We start from the raw sequence: 20,459 nt of genomic DNA, 5'->3' as shown, positions 1-20,459 counted from the left end.
CAGAAATTTTTTCGGGGGGGGGGGGGTTCAACCACACTTTATGTATGTTCGTGCGTGCGTTTGTATGTGTGCATGTATATATGCGCAAGCAAAATTGAAAAATTTCGGGGGGGTTTGAACCCCCCCAACCCCTCCCTTGGCTACGCCCCTGTCATACGCCTTCACAGAGAAATTTACTGATAGCTAAGCTAGGTAGTACTGATTCTTAATAAGAATGTAAGTGCGACATAAAGCAAGGGTTAAGAAAAAAAGAAAAACATGGGTGGGCACCAAGTTTCAACTGTGCTGCTGCGCAAAATGAACCTGAAGCTATCGTAGTGTAGCTGCCAAGTGCAAGGTTGCGGGTTTGATTCCAGATTGTTGTGGTCACAGTTTGATGGGGTTAGAATGCAAGAATGGCTGTGCACTTAAATTCTATTGTGTATGTGCCTGGGCATAGGGAATAACCGAAGATGACAAATTCTCTCATGCGAGAGTCTTAAGAGCTAACTGCTCTGTTTTGTTCTTTGTCCTTGTTTGTGTAATGTGCCTCTGGTCGGAAATACTTTGTGTGTCTTTTTAGATCAGTGCACTCGATGATAACTGTCAGACTGTTGTCAGTGACACCGAGCCATGGCTTTTCTTTCATTTCTCTCCTATCAGACAAGCGGAGACCAGGTTACGAGCTGTACCATCCTCCACAACACAGAACAACCTTTGGTACAACAGCGAAGTCTCCACAAAAGTCTTACGGCTGGTCTAGGTTGGCTGACGGAGCCAGCAATGCGAACGTGAGCGCAGCATTTCGTTTAAGCACTCCATTTTTTTATATGCCAGGTTTTTTTTTTATGACATGTGAACATTTTTTGTTTGTGCAGCGGCTTGTAGTAGACTGCTGTTACTAATCTGTCATTTTTTTTCTCATGGGTTCCTTCAGTTATGGGAAATTTTTGTTAGATGAAGGTCACTGCATATTTGCATTCTAATTTTTTCTTCCCACAACACTTTGGGAGCTGTAACTATTGGTGCACTCTAGCTGCTGGATGCAGGAATATGTTGTTCTGCTCATTTGATGGCAAATAAGTTGATATATGCAGTATTTCTTTTGTAATAAGCATGCCTTATTTTGCAACACTGAAGTATGAGACTTGCTACTAAATGACCCATACCTGTATCTTTCATATGTGATGTGTTCATTGGTTGCAACTGAAGACTTGATATTGCCTGCCCACTGTGTGCAAAACTGTAGTGTACGTGCACTCCATTGCCAGCGGACCGGTGAGGTGAAGCTTGCATGTCAGCCCTGGCATCAAAACTGCCATAACATATTGTACAAAATAATGGGCTGGTGAGGAAAAGTTACTTCGAGAGGTTCAAGGGACGCTGTTCTGGGCCTTCGCGGTCTCTACACTGGGTGGGGCCACTGGGGTAAATGGAGTGTTTCAGTCGAATGTTACTCATGTGCATTCGTACATACTTAGATTTTATTCTGCTGTATCCATTGGAGCTCTGTACCCGTGTGATGTCACAAAAGACTCATTTGTATGTGAGCTCAGATGTCAAATGAACTCGCTGCGTTACTTTTTGTTAAGTCACATTTTTGTGTGGCGTTGTGTATTTGCTGGACTGCTTCTCCGGAACTTTGTTTTTCTTTGTATTGGATGCATCTGCAGCGTTGAAAAGCAGAATCATACAGGATATTTCACTGTCGGTGATATTAGCATATCAAATACTCACTGTAAAAAAAAAAAAAACGCATGTAAGTGCAGTGCAATAAATTGTCTGCCTGAAAAAGCTGGCGAAAGTTCATCCGACAAAATGTGACAAAGAAAAAAAGGTCTAGCTTTGCCCGAAAGAGCAAAAGCAAATTTGTCTATTAGTGTATCAAATTTTGCGAAATTTAGCAAAGGTATGCAATTCCTTGTGGTGATTTCAATACTACCTATGCAGTTTTGTAGTGTTCGAATATTTCGAATAGTGAAAGTGCCTTGCTGATGGAATGGAATACCGAACTGTTCATATCGAATATTCTAAGTTCTGAATATTCACACGCCCCTAGTATAAAGCTTTCGCCTTAATAAATCTAACTTAGGTGTAAAAAAAACAGAACCATAAAGTACATTGCTTCTTAACTCTTTTCAAACTGCTGAGACCAGTTTAGTTTTCATGCTAGGTGCTTTAATTCAAAGAAGCAGCAACTACATTCACAAACGCATTGGAATGGCTGTTGGTGGGCTTACTGGAATTAGTTTACAGCATCCGGGAGAGAGGATAGCAACCAGACGCACTCATGGTGAGATCCAAAACAACAAAGGGATACCAGAAGGCGAGTCCGCGCCGTGCAATATGATATGTGTAGAAGGAGAGCCGCGAAAATAGAAATATGAAGAGCAGACAGTGCAGCCAGAGAAGGCAGCTGACTGATGCGGCATGCAAGGGCGATCGTGGCCATCTTTTGAGCTTCACGGGCAGTTTGGAAGCTAGCAGCATGTGTGTATTTACGACATATGTGCGTTAATAGCAATAGGTTTAGTATGCTCGTTTTGCCATTCGCAAAGCAGTTGTGTTCATTTGTGTGGTGACTTTGCTGCAGCAGACATCTGGGTGAGGTAGGTTGCAGCTGAACATGTGTGCTTTTGTTTTTGAGCGGTCGCTTACAGGGTCATTTTTCGGTGTATAGCCTTGGTGCAGCAATATCTTTCTTGAAACAAGCGCAAAGGAAAACTTTATTATCTGCAGTAAAGCGTGACCGCCGTCATGACAAGTTAAATGAATGCCACGCTCGCTTACTTCTCCTTTCCACTGAAGCATTGTATGGACACTGAATGTTTCGCGATGTTTGCTAGGGTAAGTAGGACATACTTCTGCATCAATAGCTGATGACACCGGCATTTACATATAATGGCTCAGGAGGGACGAGGAGGAGAGTTGGTGATTGTGGAGAAAAAAAAAGGACTTTATTTTTTGCAAATATTAAAAAGCATGTCTTAGCCCCCTAAGGACAAGGGGGGAAAAAGGAAAGAAAAGTTTTGAGGGTTTCACATCTCGAAGCGGGTTGGATGAGCATGATGTCATAGCGAGATAGGAGGATTAGAGAATTACTCTAAAATTGTCTGTACGGCTACCTTGCACTTAAAGACGAGGATAAAGTTTACCATCAGAAGAGCAGTTTCACTTCGCTTTGCAAGTTTTGCAGAACATACAGTGTTGCAAAATGTAGAAACACTGCGCTTTCGTGCGGTGTGCGCTTATGATTGCTAGTGCGCACTCACTGTGACCCTTCCTTTAACCAAAAAGATGAAAAATTCGTATACAGGGGGTGTGCTGGAGCCGACATTTTGACAGATGGAGTTCTCTTCCTTAGGGCTGCAACCTGCAAAGGCTGCAAAAAAGACAAGCCCGATTGTCAAAACGTCTGCTCCAGCACACCCTCTGTTGACGAATTTTTCATCTCTACAAGATTCCATCTTCCCTTGACTGCCTTTCTTGGATTTCCTTTAGCCAAGGCACAGCTGTCGGCTCATAAGCATCTGCGATCATTTGATAAGCTTTGTTCATCTATGAAGAGCCATGCTGATTTCAAATTTCTGACAGGCAGTTTTGCGTGTAGTATATGCATTAATTGATGCCCTTGTCCAATGCATGCAACTAAGGGACGTTACAGCGGCACTGGAACCTCTGCTGTTGTAAGTGCCGGACCCTCTTCCACATCTCCTGTGTGGATAATTACGTGCAATGGGTGCCGTTTTTCACACTGCGGATGAGTCGCGAGAACACATCTAGGCTGTGAAGACGTGTCGCTCATATGTCTGTACTTCACCTAATTCTCAAGTGATAGGCCAATTTGTTGAATGTCACTTTTGCGATATTTTGCCTGATAGCACCACACACCCTGGTATCCATGAGTGACAGAGTGCTTGAACTCTGGCTAAGAATGCTGTTGTTCCTCAATGCTGGCGTGTTTCGCACATGCTAGATGTACGATATCTTGCATAATCCCCTTTTTTATGTGCTAGCTAGCCATGCACGGTCGCTGTACCAGTGTCACGCGGTCACTTATCTCTAGAGCCTGATCAGTGTTGAATTTCTCGATCGCAATTGGCTCGCTTGCACAACTTTTGAAAAGGAGCCATCTTATTGCGGTGGGGATATTCCATTCAGATCGCGCTTGATCGCATTCAAAAGTGCATCGTGTGACATTATCGGCGCTTTGCAGGGCATGCTCAACTACGCTGATCACTGGCCCTGTGCGCCTCCGTTCATTTTTGTGCCGCTCTACGTATTGCATTCAACGCTCCATCCAGCGTACTTTTTTCCCGTACGTTGCAGCGCTTCGTTCGTTACCTTTTTTTGGCCTGTGTCCTGCGTTGTATATGTAATTCTTCTTTTATATATATATATATATGTATGTATGTATATATATATATATATATATATATATATATATATATATATATATATATATATATATATATATATATATATATAATGTGTATGCTAGTCTGACCAAGTCATGCACATTCAAGATGAGCACTACTGATGTGTTCACATGCATTCTCATAAACTGGAATGGTTGTTGTGTGGTGATTGAAGCATGTAATATAGCTAAAATCTGTGTGGGCCATTGAGTAAAGTGTGAGCCATCATGAAGTCTGTTATCAAGGGGAGACACTACTCTTTAAAGGGGTCATGAAGCACCCCTTGGGCTGATTGAAAAAACACATCCTGCGGAAAGCTGACACGGCTATGAACTGCTCTGCCAAATATTACAGTCGTGCGCGCCGCGTAATGGCCACAAGCGGAGCGCGAAGTTGCCGTTTCCCCAGGCACCCTCTTTTCAAACAGAGGCCGGTTCTCACTCTCGTCGGTGGGCGGGGCGTATGTCCGCTGTACGTCGCAAGAGACATAGCATGCTTATTGGCCGATAGCCGACGTAAATCGAGAGCGGCGTTCGGATCAGATGCGCTTCTTGCCGCGGGGTGCCGCGACTTGCCGGCGCCGCACTCCTCAGTACACGGTAGCCGCACTCGCGCAAGCGAATCACAGCGGGAGAGCGATCGCGTTTCATGACGCGCGCTGGCGTAACTTCTTTCCCCCATGCCATCCCTCCCTGTCTAGCTTCCAGTGCGCTCGTCGGCACGAGAAAAGAGAGAAAGCGCTGGATACTTGTCGAGTTTATGTATATGTATGTGCCGATTTCAAATATGCAATTTTTCTAGTGCAACATACAGTTTTTAAGATATCAAACATATGTGCCTTGCTAGGAACATCCTTAATGAAAACCAACAGAAAGTGACGCCGAGGAAGGTATAGGGGACGTTAATTGTACTGTTTTGACTGTATTGGAGCAACGACAATATTAATGTGAAGAAAGTAAAGTGGATGAAAAGACAACTTGCAGCCGGCAGGAGCCGAACCTGAAACCTTTGGATAACGTGCTTGTTTCTTTGCTGTATCAACGAAGAAACGGCCCCTTAAAATTCCCGTCCTTCTTTTGTTATGAACATGCTTTTTTCCTAAACTGAGAGAATTGAAAGGTGAATCGGGCATATCTCAACAACTTGGAGTGAAAACTGTATTAATGCAAGTGAAGACACCACATGAGGGAGATGCCTGGATGTGATGACAGCCAGAAGTTCTGCTATTGGCTTTTCAAGCGACTGAAAGATGCATACTTAAGTGATCAGCCAAGAATACCGCCTCAGACCCCCCTGCTGCAATGTTTATTACCTAGCCGATTGATTGCAACATTATTTGTCGAGATATCCCTGGAATAACCCCACAGAGTCCCTTGTTTGCTGTCAAAAATATCCCTAGGTTTACATAATTGTCTGCTTCTTCAGAGTCTGAAGCCCAAATTATGTTCGAAATGCGAGTATTGGTGCTCCAAAGCTTATGGCTTGCACTAGTCTCTATTAGCCCAATACTTGTCATGCTGCAAAATCCACTACAGATGTCGAGCTTCTCTTGGTGCTTTATTACTTCTTGCTTTACATGGTGGCTTATTAGTTCGCAATCCTGCTTTAACATTACAGCTGGCAAGAAAAACTGGCATACCAAGCATTTCAACCTCTTGCTGTTCATTTCTGAAATGCACATTGAAGATTAAAAAAATTTCCTAAGTGATTAATTGGCTGCTGCGCAGTGTACCTTTCAGCAGGTCCTTTTTTTTTTTTTTTTTGAGAATTACAAAACTCGGCTGACGCTTCAAATTTTCTGTACAGCCAGTGACTGATATTAACTTCTTTATATTTTGTCTAATGAGTTTAATAATGTGCAGCAGCTAATCATATAATTAATTCCAACATGATTGAATTCAGACTTTGGAGTGTCATTATCTACATTGAACCAACAGGGATACTACAGTCTTGCAGTACAGTTGAACCTTGATATAATGAAACTTGTTCTAGCAAATTTCACAATGTAACAAACTATTTTGATTTCCCAACCATAGCTCTACTGATTAATAAAGTATATGTTCCCGTGATTTAAGAAATTAAGTACTGGGAGCAGTTTTGATTTAACAAAATTCTTAAGCCTTGCACGCAGTCACGTGGTCCTCTATGACAAATGAAATTTCGTGGTGACATTTAAAACTGAGACATTTCTGGCAAGAAAAAAAAATTGATAGTGGTACATACAGCCGTGCTATCAGTGATGACTTTTTGTCACAAAAAAGATACTGCACCCCTACACCTGTGAGATGGCCAACTCCAAGCTGCGCTGCAGGAGATATTCTGCATTTTTAGTTGCACAATGCGGCTGACAAATGATAATGACTCTGCGGTGATGCACATATGGGCAAGCATTGCAAATGGCAATAAACGTTGTTAAGCATGTGGAATGGAACGCACCATATTATACGTTTGTCATGTGAAAGATTACTACTTTCATCAACTTTTGTTGTGGCTGACACTACACTATGCCTTTCAGTTGGTAAGGCCAGCTGTCCAATGGTTATGGCTCTGGCACGATGCTTTGGCATATAACCACTGGAACTTCACGGAGACATGATGGCGCTGCCTACACCAAAAGCAAGTGTACAACTTATCGCCGACAATCCTATCATGATGAGCATCGTCGACAATTATGGCCAAGGTGCCCGGCAATTGAGAGGCCTTCTCTTAAACCCATGTGTGCATCTTCACGTGTTGAAGTACATCTTTGTATTGCGCATTATGTGAAAAAGCTGCAGCTTACATACACCAGTACACAGAGTACAATTGCCAAACCACCATGAGAATCGTGCATATAGAAGCACATAGGCCTTGCTTATTTAACATTGTTGAGATGTGCCAACTTGGCTTTATTTTCCTTTCTAGTACTCTGGCATACAAGTGGCTCTTTTCAAAGTGTTGTGTAAATGGATTTTTAAATGCACTGCAGTGTGCTGCAGCTTTATTCCCTGTTGTGTGCAAAGGTGAAAGTGTGAAGAGACAACTTGGGCCAGTGGTCTGCCGACTCCAATTCCATTTCACATCAGAGGGTATTGGGGTTGAGCTATAAAAGAAATGTTTATAAAGAAATCCAGCAGGAACCGTATCGGGATAACAGTGAACGATGTATTTATCATTGAAGCAATGAAGCAATTCATCCCTAAGCCTGTTGTCTGCTAGTTTACTTTGTTGTAATGGAATGTGTTGCTTCATAACAAAGCTTGTAGTTTTACTAGTTATTTATGTAACTAATGTCAGCTGCATTCCACGCAACAGGCCACACGAAGTTCCTTCTCGAGTTACCAGCCACAGTCAACATACCAGACTCCTCCAAGGTTCCAAAAGCCTGCCCTACTGTCTACCAGTGGTAGACGCAGTCCAAACAAGAGCGGCGATACTTGGAGCAAGAGGAGTGAGCCCGTTGCTGCTACTACTCCTGTAACGACGCGGCAGCCATCAACCATTAGCACTTTCAAGCAGCCCGAAGACAAGCCCAGTAGCTGGCAGGAGCTGGACAGCAGCTGGTCTAAGAGCACCTTCAAGCATTCAACCAGGAGTGCTGCCGAATTCTGGGAATTCGGTGCTGGAGACAGCGGCAAGCAGTCGTCAACCACATCACAGACAACTGCCGGTGAGGCTAGCGGTGCAGGTGTGTACACCTTTCTGAAGAGCACCGAATTGGTGCTGACAATCCACTACCACGCTCAGTATGTATGGCTAGCATGCACAAGCACGTCGCAAAGTGCTCTCCCAGGTTGGATAGTGTTATCGGCTTAAAAAGACATGCTTCAGTTCTTGTTTCTAGCGTCACCCCTTCATGCCTTCTTTCATGCCTTCTTTCACCCCCTCTTCTTGTTTAGTGCTCAAAATCCTTCATGAAGACGAAAGAGACAGGCGGTGGCCACTTTCTATACAAGCTTTGCACCATGCATGCGTCTGAAAACTGCTCTCTTGCATATCAGGGTAAGGTTGATGTACAATACAAGAACAGCAATGGCCCGTCCTTTTGTTGGGAAAACTTGGCGTAGCCGGCGCCACTACGCAATGTGAAAAAACTTCGCCACTTGCTCTTGTGCAATAGTGCTTGCTGCAGCTCGCTTTGCAGCTTGTTCTGCTACCACAGTGCTCTTACTCATGCGTAGATGGGTAGATGGCTTTGAAATTGCATGTATACTCAAACCTCGATATAACGAACCCGGATATAACGAATTAACGGTTATAACGAAGTAAATGAAGAACGGTCTTGTAATAGATACAGTTTTATTAATATACATTTATAACGAATTTCCGGATATAACGTCATTTTCGTGGCAGATGCGACTTTGTTATAAAGAGGTTTGACTGTACTGCAAGCTCATGTGGTCTTGTCTTGTTATTAGAGTGAGGAGGGCATTGAGTGTGAGAAAGTGCATCTCCAGTGCACTAGCTGTGACAGGGACATTCCTGCAACAATGACTGTCCCTGGACATCGAGTTTGGCAAGTGCTGTCAGCGCATCCAAACTGTAAATTCATGGTAGCAGGGCAAACCACAATTGTAAGTAATCGTGTGCCTTATCACTTGGTGTACAGCGAAATCTCAATACAATGAATATCAAGGGACCACTTAAAATCGTTTGTTTTGAAAAATTGTTATACTGAAAAGAAAATTCGTGCTAAAAGCTGTAAATGCAACAAAGGAAGCTGCATACTTTTGCTGTGTTCACATCTACTGTCAAATCATGACATCTTTGCAGTCATGGCGAGCATACGGGGAGAGGCGTGATTTGCATTTAGCGAGTCTTACAGGTATGCAAGAGCCTTGTCTACGGCACATGATAAATATGTAAATACGGCTTCATTATTGCAGCAGTATTTGCATGAAGAAGTGTCGCTGAGGTTGCCCTTCTCGTTTGTGTGAATAACTAACCCAGCATATTTGTGTGTGCGAGGATTTATCTTAATGATTAGGAACTCATTCATAACTCTGTATTTTTATTTTGTGTGTTTTCATATCATACTTACGAACATATCGCTGGGCCATGTGGGTCATTCTTCCATTAGTTAACAAGTTAAAACACATGTGTGTGGCCTTGAGGAGGCATTCATGCTCACATCATATCCCAATTGTTTTATTATCATAACCACATGCCATTCACTCTTACTCTACATCTTTCACGTCACTTCATGATTTTAAAACGTACATGTTTTACCTGCACTAACGCGTGGAATTTTAGGCCCTTATACAGCCACTTACATCATCATTGATCACATCCAACATATTGTCCTGGTGCTCTTTGGCCATCAAATTGCCCTTGTGCCAATAAACACCATATATCATCATCATCAAAACATACACGTGTGACCTAGGCTACTTCAGCGTCGATGATGTTTCACAAATAAGTGACATTCATGTCGTTAAGGTGCCTTGTGTTTGGATAAGTTTCTCAAGAGTTAATTATAGTTGCACATTTGTGTAGTTTTTATATGTTCATTTTGGAGTCCTTCTTAGAGGCACTACAACTTTCTCTATCGCGTCGGCCTCTGTAAACATTCTGGAGGCACGCCAACGCGTGATGCTCAGAAGCAGCTTGTGCAGCTGTTGGGCCATTTGTTGTCATTTGACCATAAAGGGTGCAGGGGAGTGCTATGGCGGAGCCTACGTACTGTGATATCGCTAAAAGTGCCTAAATATATCGACGCTGCCTAATGTTGTTGGCATGCATGGAGTAGGTCTTTATTAACAATAATGTAGTCAACTAGGATGGCCTAGGGAGATTTTGACTGTGGATGTCCCTTTGGTCTTCACTCAGAAATGCATTTTAATGTATTATGAAACCTGGATAAGCATGACAATACTTACTCTTCTCCAGTAACAGTCTCATTTTGCTGGTTGCATCTGGACTGTTCCATTTGTACTTGTTCACGGTTGTACCAATTCTGTTGCTTTGGGCACAGTCCAGGAGGGGTAATATATAATGTTCTTGCCCGCAGGAGGAGACGCTGCTGCTGCTCCTAACATCAAGACAGCGTCACCAGCTGTCTGTGCAGAACCGGCTCGGCCAGTGGCAACAGCGACGGCCACCAAAAGCCTTGGCTGGTCTGACAGACTAGGGTCCAGTACAACAACATCGATGACATCTGCAGAACTCCAAAAGCCCATCAGCACGATCAGTACAGTCTCTGAAAGGCCAAGCACGCTCGCCGAGCGGAAGCCCACTGTCAAACCAGACCAGCCCCGGTTCGACCCGTTCAGGCAGTCAATTTCCCTGGACGAGATCCCAATGCCGTCACCTGAGCACGCGGCGGCGGCAGCAGTTGCAGCAGCAGCAGCGATGCCAAGTTTGCTGCCAAGTCCCACATTGCCTTCGCCTGCTCCAAAAGAGCTCGGCATTTCACTGGGGTCTCGGGAACCCACCGCCACCATGGTGTCCCCACTTTCACCCTTACCATCTGCTAACTCATCTTCCGCACCATCAGTTAAGCAGCCACTAGTGCCCGCACCATCGGGGCCCTTGAGCAAGCCTCGACGTGAGTAAAGAAAGATTCACCTAAACAGGCCCTGCAGCACTTTTACAGTTAAACATTGAATTGCATCGTTAAAGGAGTTCATTGCTTCACGAATCGACTGCCCCCAAAATTTTCAGAATCTGTCAAGTATGAGCAGAGTAACAGGGAGTTGCTGCCCGCTTCAAGTGCTTTCTCTCTCTTTTCGTACCGGCGAGCACGCTGAAGGTGTTAAAGGGGGGAGGGGGGATGACAAGGGCAGCGGCTGCAGTAACTGTGCAGCTCACGATGCTCAAATCGGCCAATGGCTGTGGACTTTGGGTTTATGGCATCATTTGTCGAGAGAAGAGCGAGCGGTTTCTTCCCGACTTTGCGAATTCGTATTAAATTGCAAGCCGCGTGCTGCACTGCGTTTGGCTCGCATGTTCTCAGAAGCCTGGACTACCCATTGGTAACATTTTTTGACCCTGCTGAAAAAGTGTTGCAGGGCCCCTTTAATATTAGATGAGCTTCCACGATTTCATCAACATCTTGTAATGAGAATGTCGTACTGGCTTGCTTGCAAGGCATGCCATTGGCGGCAGTAATTATCTATTATTGAGACGACACGAGGTAGAAAAGGTCTCGTCTCTCATCACTGTAACAAATGCCCCACTGGGAATCTGAAACGATTGAGCCACGCAGCACCAGTAGGTCACTTGTGGAGAGAGAGACAAAGGCACCGAAGTGTCATGCATGCTCAAAAACTGCTCAGGTACGTAGAGTTTGAAACGTGCTTGTCTGCAATTGAATTCGGATTTCCCATTAAGCACCAGTTGCTGTAGCAATTGGAGATGAAATCTTTTGTGTCTTTAGGTTGTGTCCTTTTGTCATTTAGTAACTGCTGCAGCCAGTAGATCGATGGACACGTGCCATTGATGCTTTATATCGTTGAATGTGCCTCGTGGAGGTCCTCATCTGAAGAAAGCATGTGTGTCTGACTGACAGTGGAGCCTATCAATGCCAAGAATGTGATTTTGGTTCTTCATCTGATTGTAACATGCAGACAGTTTTCAGACCAGTTTTGCTAGAAAAGTGTGTGTGTGTGCATAGAATTGAATAAATATGGTGGCCATGGTGAGCTGGTGTTGAGCTAAATGAAGAAAGTCTGTGCAAGGAATTTCTGAAAATTTGTTTTTTTGGTGGAAGATATTATATCCTTCAAAACATTCACTTTTGTTTACATTGCTGAGGCATGTGATGCAGCCACAGAGGTTCATATGTGTACATGCTGACCATTTGCTGAACGTTTGTTCAACGAGGTGGCGAGGGTGGGACACTCTTCACCAGGGGCATCATGCACGGGGTGGCAGCTGACCAGTAAACCCTCGCATGCTTCCTAAAGGCGTCAAGCAGGGACGAGGCCCTCGCCACAAAAGAATGAAAGAAGGGGAATTTAGCCAATTTTAGCCACAGGGAAATGTCATTGCAGTGGACCTTAAGTATTTTGGATGCTAAAATTTGGGTGATTGTTGGGGATTAGAACGACGGAAAGTGGAGCTAGTTGGTAGGGATTTATCGTGAAAGAAGGTAAAGCGTACAGACACTGACACAGGATAAATGGACAACACTAACGCTGGTGTTTGCATTTTCTGGTTCTCTTGTCTTGTGTCTGTCTTGGACCAGTGTCCAAGACAAACAAAATTCTCAGACCACTGTTCAAGAATTTCACTTTCCATACGAGAGAACTTGTTCCCACCCTAGTTCGTTCTTACTGCATGACATATATTTGCCACTAAAAAAAGACATGAGGACGAAGGAAAGGAACACGAACAGGACTACATGGGCAGCCTGCATTTTCCTGTATGTGTTCCTCTCCTTTGTTCTTGTCATTTTTATAGACAAATATGTCATGCTACTTTCCATAGTTTGGCATATCTTGAGTTTGTGAAGTGTGAGTGGTGCAGTCTACTGTCCTTTGCGTACTGCACTGTGAGCACTTGTAGAGATGTGAAAGTCTGTGGGTGCAAAGTTACTGCACATTTGTGGACTACTGTTCATTTCAATGAGAAACGAGCAGGCATTTGTGGATGCTGCCTCCAGCAACAGACATACAAGATATCATCATTTCGTGGTGTGCCGCATGAAAGAGCTCTTCCTTAGGTACTAGCTGTCCGGGGAGCGAAAAGGGCTGGTTTTGTGACATCACCCGAATTCCACTAAAGCTCGTCTGTGAGCCTGCGGAGCTTTTCACTCTGCGTAAGTCTCTCGAGCGGGTCATGCAGCATCGAGGGTTATTACATTATTGAGGAAAAGGATTGATTACATCAGCTATATGATGAATGTAGCGAGTATTGCAAGGGGCACTGATTTGGACTAAGTGTCTGTGCCTCGCTGTTATGGTGAAATAAAGAAGTAAAAATGTACCCCCCCCCCCTGACCCCCTCTTTGTTACTCCTCCATCCATTGCAGCGCCTGAAGAGGAAGAGTACGAGAAACCAGTAAGAGGCGAACATTTCACTGTGGACGACATGGACATCCCACAGACGCCGAACTGCCTGCTCGTACACTCGTATGCGCGCCGTGAGGGAATCCTGTATTCCTATAGCACCATGCAGGACAGGAGCAAGCGCAGGAAGGGCCCCCCATTCTGGCTGGCCACACTGCGGCTTGGGGAACGCAAGTTTCCATCGTATCCCGCAGAAAAACCAACTCAGGAGGAGGCCAAGGAGGCTGCTGCAGCACGAGCCGTCTCGGAGCTCGGGCTCCACCAGTCAGGTAGGCTATAGTGAAAGATAAAGCTTCTTATGCATACCGACAACCTACGAGTTCAATACAAGTTCGATCCACTATTGGGGGGGAAAAAAAAACTTGCTGCATCACCTTGTTTCAAGGCATTAGATGCCTGCAACCGCTTCATAAGTTTCTTGTTTCCTGTAAAGTTTGCGAATTTGAAATCGCACCCAAAACATTATTAAAACGAAGTTGAAGAAATGAAATTGTCAAATTACTGTTGGACCTAGCTACGATAACACCGGTTTTAAAGGGACCTTGCAACGCTGTTTCAACATGGTCAAAAAATGCTGCCGATAGGTAGTCGAGGCTCTTGCGAACATGCAGGTCAAACAGTGCAGCACGCGGCAGGAAACTTAAAATTATGGTTCCAAGTCTGGTAGAAATCGCTCTCGTCTCTCGACAAATGAGGCCATAGACTCAATTTCAACTGCATCAAGCTCGTGTACACGACCATTGGCTGATTTGAGTGTTGTGAGCTGCCTACTTACTGCGGCCGCACGTTGGTGGTCACACTGAACGTGAGCCGCGCATTCAAAGAGAAAAGTCATCAAGGTCATGACGTGCTGATGTACGGACGTAGCTTCTTAAGGGGGGACGTGGCAATGAAAACTATCTGTTATTTATGGAGATAAAGTGATGAAATTTGGCATGCAGATGTGAGATGTTGTGCTGATATCATAACTGAAATCAGTTTTGAGCAATCTTCTGCAGTTTTTGAGTTACAACACTTGATAGACTCTCATTGTCATCCGAAAATTAATTAATGAATTAGACATAAGTTCGTCAAGATTTTTGCATAAGGATTATCGCAAGGGCCCATTCTGTGGCGTCATGCTATTTGTTTATTTTGTAATGTTCAAATAAGCTCACACAAAAATGTTTGAAATTTTTTGTACATATTGCCTTACTAACAACTTTTACAAAAAGCCAATTATAAAAATCTGTATGATGTGCAGAGAAATATGGACAGCTTTACGGCACTCATTAATGTCTCAGGATCTAAGCACAGAAAGCGGAATGGTTATATCTTTATTTGTTGGGAAATGGCACAGGGATGACTGACAGCAACTGTTCAAAAAATGAAAGCTGAGAAAATGGAGCTCAAAGAAAATGGAGCTAAAAGCTAAGAAAATGGAACTCACAAGGAAGCAGGTTTTATTTTTCATAGGAGAAATGCAGCTTTGCGGCTATCTTTAGCTCTATCTGCCCTCTTTATGATGACACCAATATGGTGGCACTGTGCCAAGGGAAAACTTCAGGTTTGCATGTTCTAAAGCCCAATTTTCTCATAGTTTTCGATGACAGCACACTAGTAAAATGTTTTTTTTTTTTCAACTTCTGCTGCTTATTTTGGTCTAATATTTCACCATGACTTAAAACATGGTCTCAGGATTGCAGAAAAAAAATAAATTGAAAAATTGAACAATTAGACCAAATTTACCGTTCCCATTGCCACGTCCCCCCTTAAGTAAAATCCCAGCTTGACGTTGACTCACTCGTGAACATTCAGCATACCACAACTTTTGTTCAAATGGGTTTAGAACAATATCCATCCTCGTTTTATTGCATGCAGTTCTCATTCCAGGTTATTGGGATATGCTGGTTTACTTCGCAACTCGTTCAGTTAAGAAGAAATCTGCTCCAAACAAGGCACTTGAAATGTTTGATACTTTAAAAACTAGATAGTGTTCTGGAAAAATAATTGCATATTTGAAATCAGCGCATAAATACACATCAATGCAGCAAGTTTCAAAACAATCGATCAAGAATGTTGAGAATGCTTTAAAAAGCAGCCTCTGCCCTTACCCGCTGTCTAGTTTTGAGAATGCTGAAGCCCATAATTTTTTACCGATTTATGTTTTGCTCCTCCCACGTCCTCTTTTTCTCCATTTTCGTGTGTCTTTGTGCAGGCACGGACCTTTTTCAGATTATGTGCATATTCAAATTAGAGTTCATAAACAGCGAGGTGTCTGGGTATGTCCTGTCTTTACCCGAGTTGCCTTTACATATGGTTATCGTAGCACTGACCGGCCACCTTGGAACAGTGTTTCAACGTTCCTGGCTTAGTCTCTTGCTTCATTGAACAACTGTTTATTTTGTGCAGCTGCAGTGGTTACTCATCCTGTGACTCCTGCCTCAACACCCGAAGAAATAGCAGTCTTGGTGCGCCGTTTAACAAGTGTAAGTGTCCTAAGCAAACAAAATGGTTTACTACCTCTGACGTTTGAATTCTTCGTGTGCATTGAATTCTTCATCTTGTAGCATTGAGTATTCGCTGTAAACCACATCTTGCAGCACAGCTAGTAAGCAGTCAAAGCTTGGTCTTACTTGTCTCTGCGGTAGAGAGAAAAAAAAAAGTGCCTTAGTATAAGTTGTGTACAAGCCGAAACTTTACGTGTCTTCGCCATTTCCTTTCACAAACCTGTTGCACATAACCAGAGTGCATGCTTGTGTGCCCATCGTATCGTACCTTTGACATGTGAATTTAATGTCAAACACTTTCTTTGCTGTCATGGTCATTTGCACTGTGAGGCATCGGCATAAGGTTGGCGTGGTGATGATACTTTGAGAAGCAGAGAATGTCCTTACGGCATGCCTCGTCACTGATGGGATTGAACGACTGGGCCCGGGCTAGTTGGTATCATTCCATAAGTGTAGACGCTTTGCACACGCAGGGCGATGATGAGCAGAAGGTAGGCGGCACTTGTTTTTATACAGTTTGCTTTTCATCATCCTGTTTTTGTGTAAATCGTCTGCTGTCATCAGTGACTTCAGCCAGCATACTTAAAGGCTTAGTGCAGCAACTGCTACTGCATTGTTGCCAATCAAACACCTAGTTGCTCACTGTTGGCTGTGTGGCATCACACATTGTGTGAGAGTTCCATTGTTTGCATGTACCCTTGCTTTGTGAATTTTTTCGAGTGCTACATCAAAAAAATGGGTGTGTGGTGTTATATATTACCTGTCAGGCTGACAGCTAAGCTTAGAAGAGTGCAAGTGTAGCCCCTACCACAAAAGCTTAGTGTGTGAGAATGGGGGGTGTCAGGGCTTGATTGTACAGTCTATGGCGAGCTGATTCTATTTTATTCTTGCAACTTTTCAGTTTCCCATCCCTTGGTAACCGTTCTGTTGCTCTTACTGTCCACCGGTTGTCTGCCCTATGCATTACCTAGCTAGCCCAGGTCTATTTCTTTCGCTTGATGTCAACCAGGATATCGCTACCCCTGTTTGTTGCCTGACCCATTCTGCCATCCTCCAATCTCATAACTTAATTTTACTCCTATCATTTTCCACTGAATGTGTGGAAACTGCCTGATGATAAACCTGCTCTGGCTGCTGACTGAAGTTGTGAAGAGGCAGCGCACAGGTCAATATTGTTGCTTCTGAGGAGGGCTGAACGTACTGTGCATTCCGTGTGGTCTGGTATTTCATTGCAGTTGTCTAAAGGATGCTCATTTGTGGAAGATGCAGGAGTTAGAATGTCATCCCAGGGCACAGACTTATGTGCCTTGATAGTGCCCACTAAGGTCCATAAAAAGACACACACTCCGAGCCCTGAATAAATTTTCATGCAGGCCGTCATGTTGTAAGAATTCCTGACGATGATGGTACTAAACCTAGGACAGCATTGGCAGATGCCACTTTTTTCTGCTATGGACGTTCTTGCAATCTTTTTCCTTTTTTTTTTCAGCTCGTGCTAAGTAAACCGCATGGAGTCCTCAAGGAAGGGGTGGAGCCTCTGTACAAACAAAATTACTCTGAACAGCTTCCAGGGAACTGGTTTGAGCACCTTGTGAAGTCCAATGCCGTTCACGTGGAGAGGTATGCTTTTCACTGTGCAGCACGATGTTGTTTTGCAGGAGGGTGCACCTTGTGCAAGCTAGATTTAGCTCTGATGACACAAATGCCTCTTCGACAAGAAGCAAGCTCCAGGCAGGGTTTGAAGATGCTTTTTATGTGGATGAATAATAACAGCATCTTTAAAATATTGCATCATGTCAGGGAATGCTGTAGAGCGTTCCGGTGATCTACAGACGGGTCCACTGTTAAAGGGAACACTTGCATTTCGGGTATGTCCGGATATCGCTCTACTACAAAAGCATCGTCACTTAGATTTGCATAACACTACTGATGGTTGACAGTTCCGAACCCTTATGATAGACTAGTAACGTGCAAGAACAATCTTTCCGCATCCACTAGCCGTTAGGGGGCCAACAAAATGAAAGTTGCTCATTTGAGTGTTCCCTTTAACAGTGGACCGTACTGTACATGCTAGGAAATTTGGAAACCAGATGAAGAGTAAAAGGGGATTGAAGTGTGTTGTGGTGTGTGAGAAAGAGGTGGGTGGGGAAAGGGGAGGGAGGGCAAGGGCTTTTCGTGAACTGGAAGTATGATGTGCAGCGTTAAGGTAAAGGCGTGCGAAATGATTTTTTTTTTTTTTTGCGGACAAGATAGGCTCCAAAGTGTGCAAGCTTTAAAGGGGCCCTGCAACACCTTTCTTAATTATATTGGAATAGTCTCATTATTGACGTATGACTCTTCACGAGTCATATGCCGCAAAAATTTTTCGAATCCGTCAAGTGTAAGTGGTGTAACCAAATTATAGAGATCACGTTCCGCAGCTTTCTCTCTCAACACAACGCAGCGAGCGCGCGGAAAGCTGCGCGCGGCGTGAGGGGAGGGAGGGCGGAGGTGCGAGGAGGCGACGTCAGCGCCGGCGGCATTTTTTTCATTTTTTTCTCTCTGGCGTCTCGGCGCAACCACGTGGTCTGTGCCGCCACTTCCGGTCGGCTTGCGTCGTTCTCGTCGAGCGGAGTCGATCGCGCTGTGTATCGCGCGTGCTTGAAAACTGCGCGTCGGTTTGGTAATGTTGGGTGTGCACCTCGAACGCCGTAGTGTTTTCATCGCTCTGCCAACCATGGAAGCAAACCTGCGCGCTCGTTTGGAACGAATGACAGCTGAGATCGGTTTCGGCCCATACTCCGATACACCGCCTCGTAAGACGGCACTGGCAGACGACCCCGAAGCGCCGTCATTACCGGACGCCAGCATTGTTATCGGAGACACGCTGCGCCCGTGCCTCGGTCGGTCGTGAGAACGTGCCGACGATGCAGTTCTCAGCTGACGAGGCAACACTCGAACGGCTGCCACTCTCAACGGCAACCGGCGATGGTCAAAAGCACAGAAATATTCACGTTTTCGGCACTGCGCATGGCGAAGAAAACGGAACCACGCAACTACGAGCAGACGAGCTGTCGGTGAGACCGGAAGTGCTAATATTCATGTTTGTTCGGTGTTTTTAGCGCGATAACATAATAGAAACGTACATATTATCTACCTATTGAACTCAAAATTAACAACGAAAGTAATAATGAGGGTGTTATCGTGATTATAACATCAGCCAATGGTGGAACTGCCGACAATCGCGTCATATTTTGCGGACTAATACATCATTTGTCGAGAGAAGAGGGAGCGATTTTCAGCTGACTTTGAGAATTTATTGTAAATTCCAGGCCGTGCGCATCGCTATAATATTTGGCTCGCGTGTCCTCGAGAGCCTCGACTACCGATCGGCAGCGCTTTTTGAGCATGCTCGAAAAGTGTTGCAGGGCCCCTTTAAAATTTAAAGCTGTGCGCTGGTATCAGATACACTGCCATGGGGGCGGGTGATTAATTGGCGTCCAGTTCACGGGTGACCAAATGATCGGGCTATGTGGCCAATATGTTTGGTATGCCGATGTAATTAAAGCTTGCTGTAGTAGATATAATTTGCCGTAATGCCCAGCTACCGTTTTGATGGCATTTTTACAGGTCACCGAGTAAGATGAAATCTATGAAGGTGAACAGTCTGCCCAAATAAACTTTCTCTTTTGCATTGATGGTCACGGCACTCTTTGGCCAGACGTGGCCCTTGCGCCATTAAAAACTACATATCATCATCATCTTTTGAATTGATGCAGACATTTTCAGAACGACTTTCATTTGCCCAAATTTCAAGGAAAGACAAGGTGGTTAAGAATAGCATAGATCATTGTTGTGCGACTCTCTTGTTTTGGCAGAGGGAACCGCTGCATTCTCTACCCACTTGGGGGTAAGGCTAACTCTACGACATCGCAGTCAGCGCCCGTCCAGGAACCCGTGGTAAGCACATGATTGCATTTTTGTTTGTTATGTAGTATTACTTGGTATATCATATTGTAAGTGGTTCTGAGACAGAAAATATTAATTCACCCATGGTGAATGTGTAAATGTTTTTTTTTCTAAATTGCAGCAGAATGGCCACACATTATCCAGTGGCTCAACCGGCTCCCCGAGCAGTTCCACTGGTGAACCGTCCATTGTCACCGAGTATGTTGATGTGTTCGTGTCCTGCGTAGCGAGCACTGCCAGCGTGTGCTTCCGGTTTGTCGAATATGAAGTGAGTACAGTATGTGAAATGCATCAAAGTGCTACCTGAAGCTAAAGAGTGACAGGAGAGGCTAAAAGGTGCATGCTAGCTGTGGGCTGTTATTTGCAGTTCGGTTATGCCCTTGTTCAATGATGTAGTAGTGTGAGCAGCGTAAGTTTGTTGAAAGAAAATTTAACAGGTGCGTATTAGACTAAGAGTATAGATAATAAATGTAGGAAAAAAGTTTAATTGCGAATTTCAGGAGACTGCAGCAAAAATTTTTGTTCTTAAATATCGCTATAGTGAAAGCTCTCAATAACCTCTAAAGTTATGTTCCAGAGATATTCCAAAGACGTATACATTGTACCTTTGTGAAAGTTTATCCATGACCTCATTT

The 20,459-nt window shown here is 44.2% G+C and overlaps 1 protein-coding gene and 1 long non-coding RNA gene across 4 annotated transcripts in view; both read left to right on the top strand.

Moving 5' to 3' along the window:
* Positions 1–20,459, top strand: part of LOC125757169 (uncharacterized) — an 89,359-nt gene that overhangs the window by 24,937 nt on the left and 43,963 nt on the right. The window lies entirely within an intron of this gene.
* The window catches only part of LOC119383215 (tudor domain-containing protein 7B), an 89,141-nt gene that overhangs the window by 24,719 nt on the left and 43,963 nt on the right, over positions 1–20,459 (top strand). Inside the window, exons 6-14 of one of the 3 annotated variants that reach the window (XM_049412449.1) lie at positions 643–770; positions 4,196–4,297; positions 7,692–8,046; positions 10,387–10,923; positions 13,351–13,656; positions 15,779–15,855; positions 17,366–17,496; positions 19,734–19,815; positions 19,946–20,092. In XM_049412449.1, the coding sequence (XP_049268406.1) occupies positions 643–770; positions 4,196–4,297; positions 7,692–8,046; positions 10,387–10,923; positions 13,351–13,656; positions 15,779–15,855; positions 17,366–17,496; positions 19,734–19,815; positions 19,946–20,092 (1,865 nt within the window). Of the gene's footprint in view, positions 1–642; positions 771–4,195; positions 4,298–7,691; positions 8,065–10,386; positions 10,924–13,350; positions 13,657–15,778; positions 15,856–17,365; positions 17,497–19,733; positions 19,816–19,945; positions 20,093–20,459 lie in introns of all 3 variants that reach the window. The other 2 variants (XM_049412448.1, XM_049412450.1) reach the window with 2 other exon arrangements.

The sequence above is a fragment of the Rhipicephalus sanguineus genome, chromosome 2 (genome assembly GCF_013339695.2).
Source record: "Rhipicephalus sanguineus isolate Rsan-2018 chromosome 2, BIME_Rsan_1.4, whole genome shotgun sequence".
Lineage (NCBI taxonomy): Eukaryota > Metazoa > Arthropoda > Arachnida > Ixodida > Ixodidae > Rhipicephalus > Rhipicephalus sanguineus.
Note: the sequence above shows the minus strand (reverse complement) of the source record. Positions and strands in the feature narration are given on the sequence as shown.